This window comes from Gavialis gangeticus, unplaced genomic scaffold, assembly GCF_001723915.1.
Source record: "Gavialis gangeticus isolate Ggan-Ray unplaced genomic scaffold, GavGan_comp1, whole genome shotgun sequence".
Lineage (NCBI taxonomy): Eukaryota > Metazoa > Chordata > Crocodylia > Gavialidae > Gavialis > Gavialis gangeticus.
The window spans coordinates 15,555,517-15,556,476 of NW_017728997.1; the positions used below are offsets into that span (position 1 = coordinate 15,555,517).

Here is a 960-nt window from a genome sequence, read left to right on the forward strand (position 1 = left end):
GACTTTGAGAAAGGGAAGATGTCCTAGGATGGCGGGCACCGCTCCCATAAATATACGGGCCTCATGAAGATGGTTTAAGGCCTACCCAAAAAAAAAAAAAAAAGGTCTGGACAATACTACTGTGCTTCTGAGTAAATGTCTATTTAGCCGCAGCTCCGTCTGCTATTGGGGGGCTACACGCTCCCGGTGCCTGCAGACCCGGCGTTTTTTCATCCCCCCCATACACGTTTCAATAACCCAACCACATGCAGCGAAGCCCGTCTGTACACATCGGTGCTTAAGATTTGCACTCACCTTCTCTGCAAAGTCGCATCGCTTCTCGGTTTTTCCCGTACTCCTTGAAACTTTCTTCCACAGCGGTGCCTAAACAAACGGACCAACAGCAAGACGTCAGTTTACACGAGGGCCCACCAGCACGTGTGCAAAACCAGGAAAGCGAGGCGGGTGCTAAGAGCTTGCACGCTCACGTGTATACGCACACGCTTCTCCGACATCTGCTCTCATAAATGTGTAGACAGGAGGTATGCGGGAGAGATGAGGAGGCCCTCCGAGTACACCCCAGGAAGGATCCTGCCCCCTCCCTGGCTCACGGGGACCACCCCCAATGCCAAGAAGCCAAAATCTGGAGAGGAGGTACCTGTCCCTGGGACTTGCGAGCCCTCCCGGCGGAAGGGAGATGGCACCCCGTGACTCTGACACCCTCCGAGGAGCCCGGAGGAGAGGCGGGGGGGGGGGTAAAGAGAGCCCGGCCTGGGTCCCCAGCACCCCCGCGACGGAGCACAGGGCAAGGGGTGCCCCGGCACACACGCCTCCGCCGGGATCCCGGGCGCGGCGCTCACCGTCGTTCCCGTGAAGTTTCGCAGCGTCCACCCAGTGGCTCCAGGGCTGCCCCAGCATCGCCTCGGGGCTGGGCAGGGACCTGCGCTCCCCGACGGTCGCCATTGCCGCTGCGGGGGCGGC

The 960-nt window shown here is 60.1% G+C and overlaps 1 protein-coding gene across 2 annotated transcripts in view; it reads right to left on the reverse strand.

The window, feature by feature from the left end:
* ATXN7 (ataxin 7) overlaps positions 1–954 on the reverse strand; it is a 78,441-nt gene extending 77,487 nt beyond the window's left edge. For both annotated transcript variants that reach the window (XM_019504813.1, XM_019504812.1), the window contains exons 1-2: positions 840–954; positions 295–363 (exon numbers count right to left, since the gene is read on the reverse strand). In XM_019504813.1, coding sequence (XP_019360358.1) covers positions 295–363; positions 840–942 — 172 coding nt within the window. In that variant the 5' untranslated portion in view covers positions 943–954. The remainder of the gene's footprint in view (positions 1–294; positions 364–839) is intronic.
* Positions 955–960: the final 6 nt, after the last annotated feature.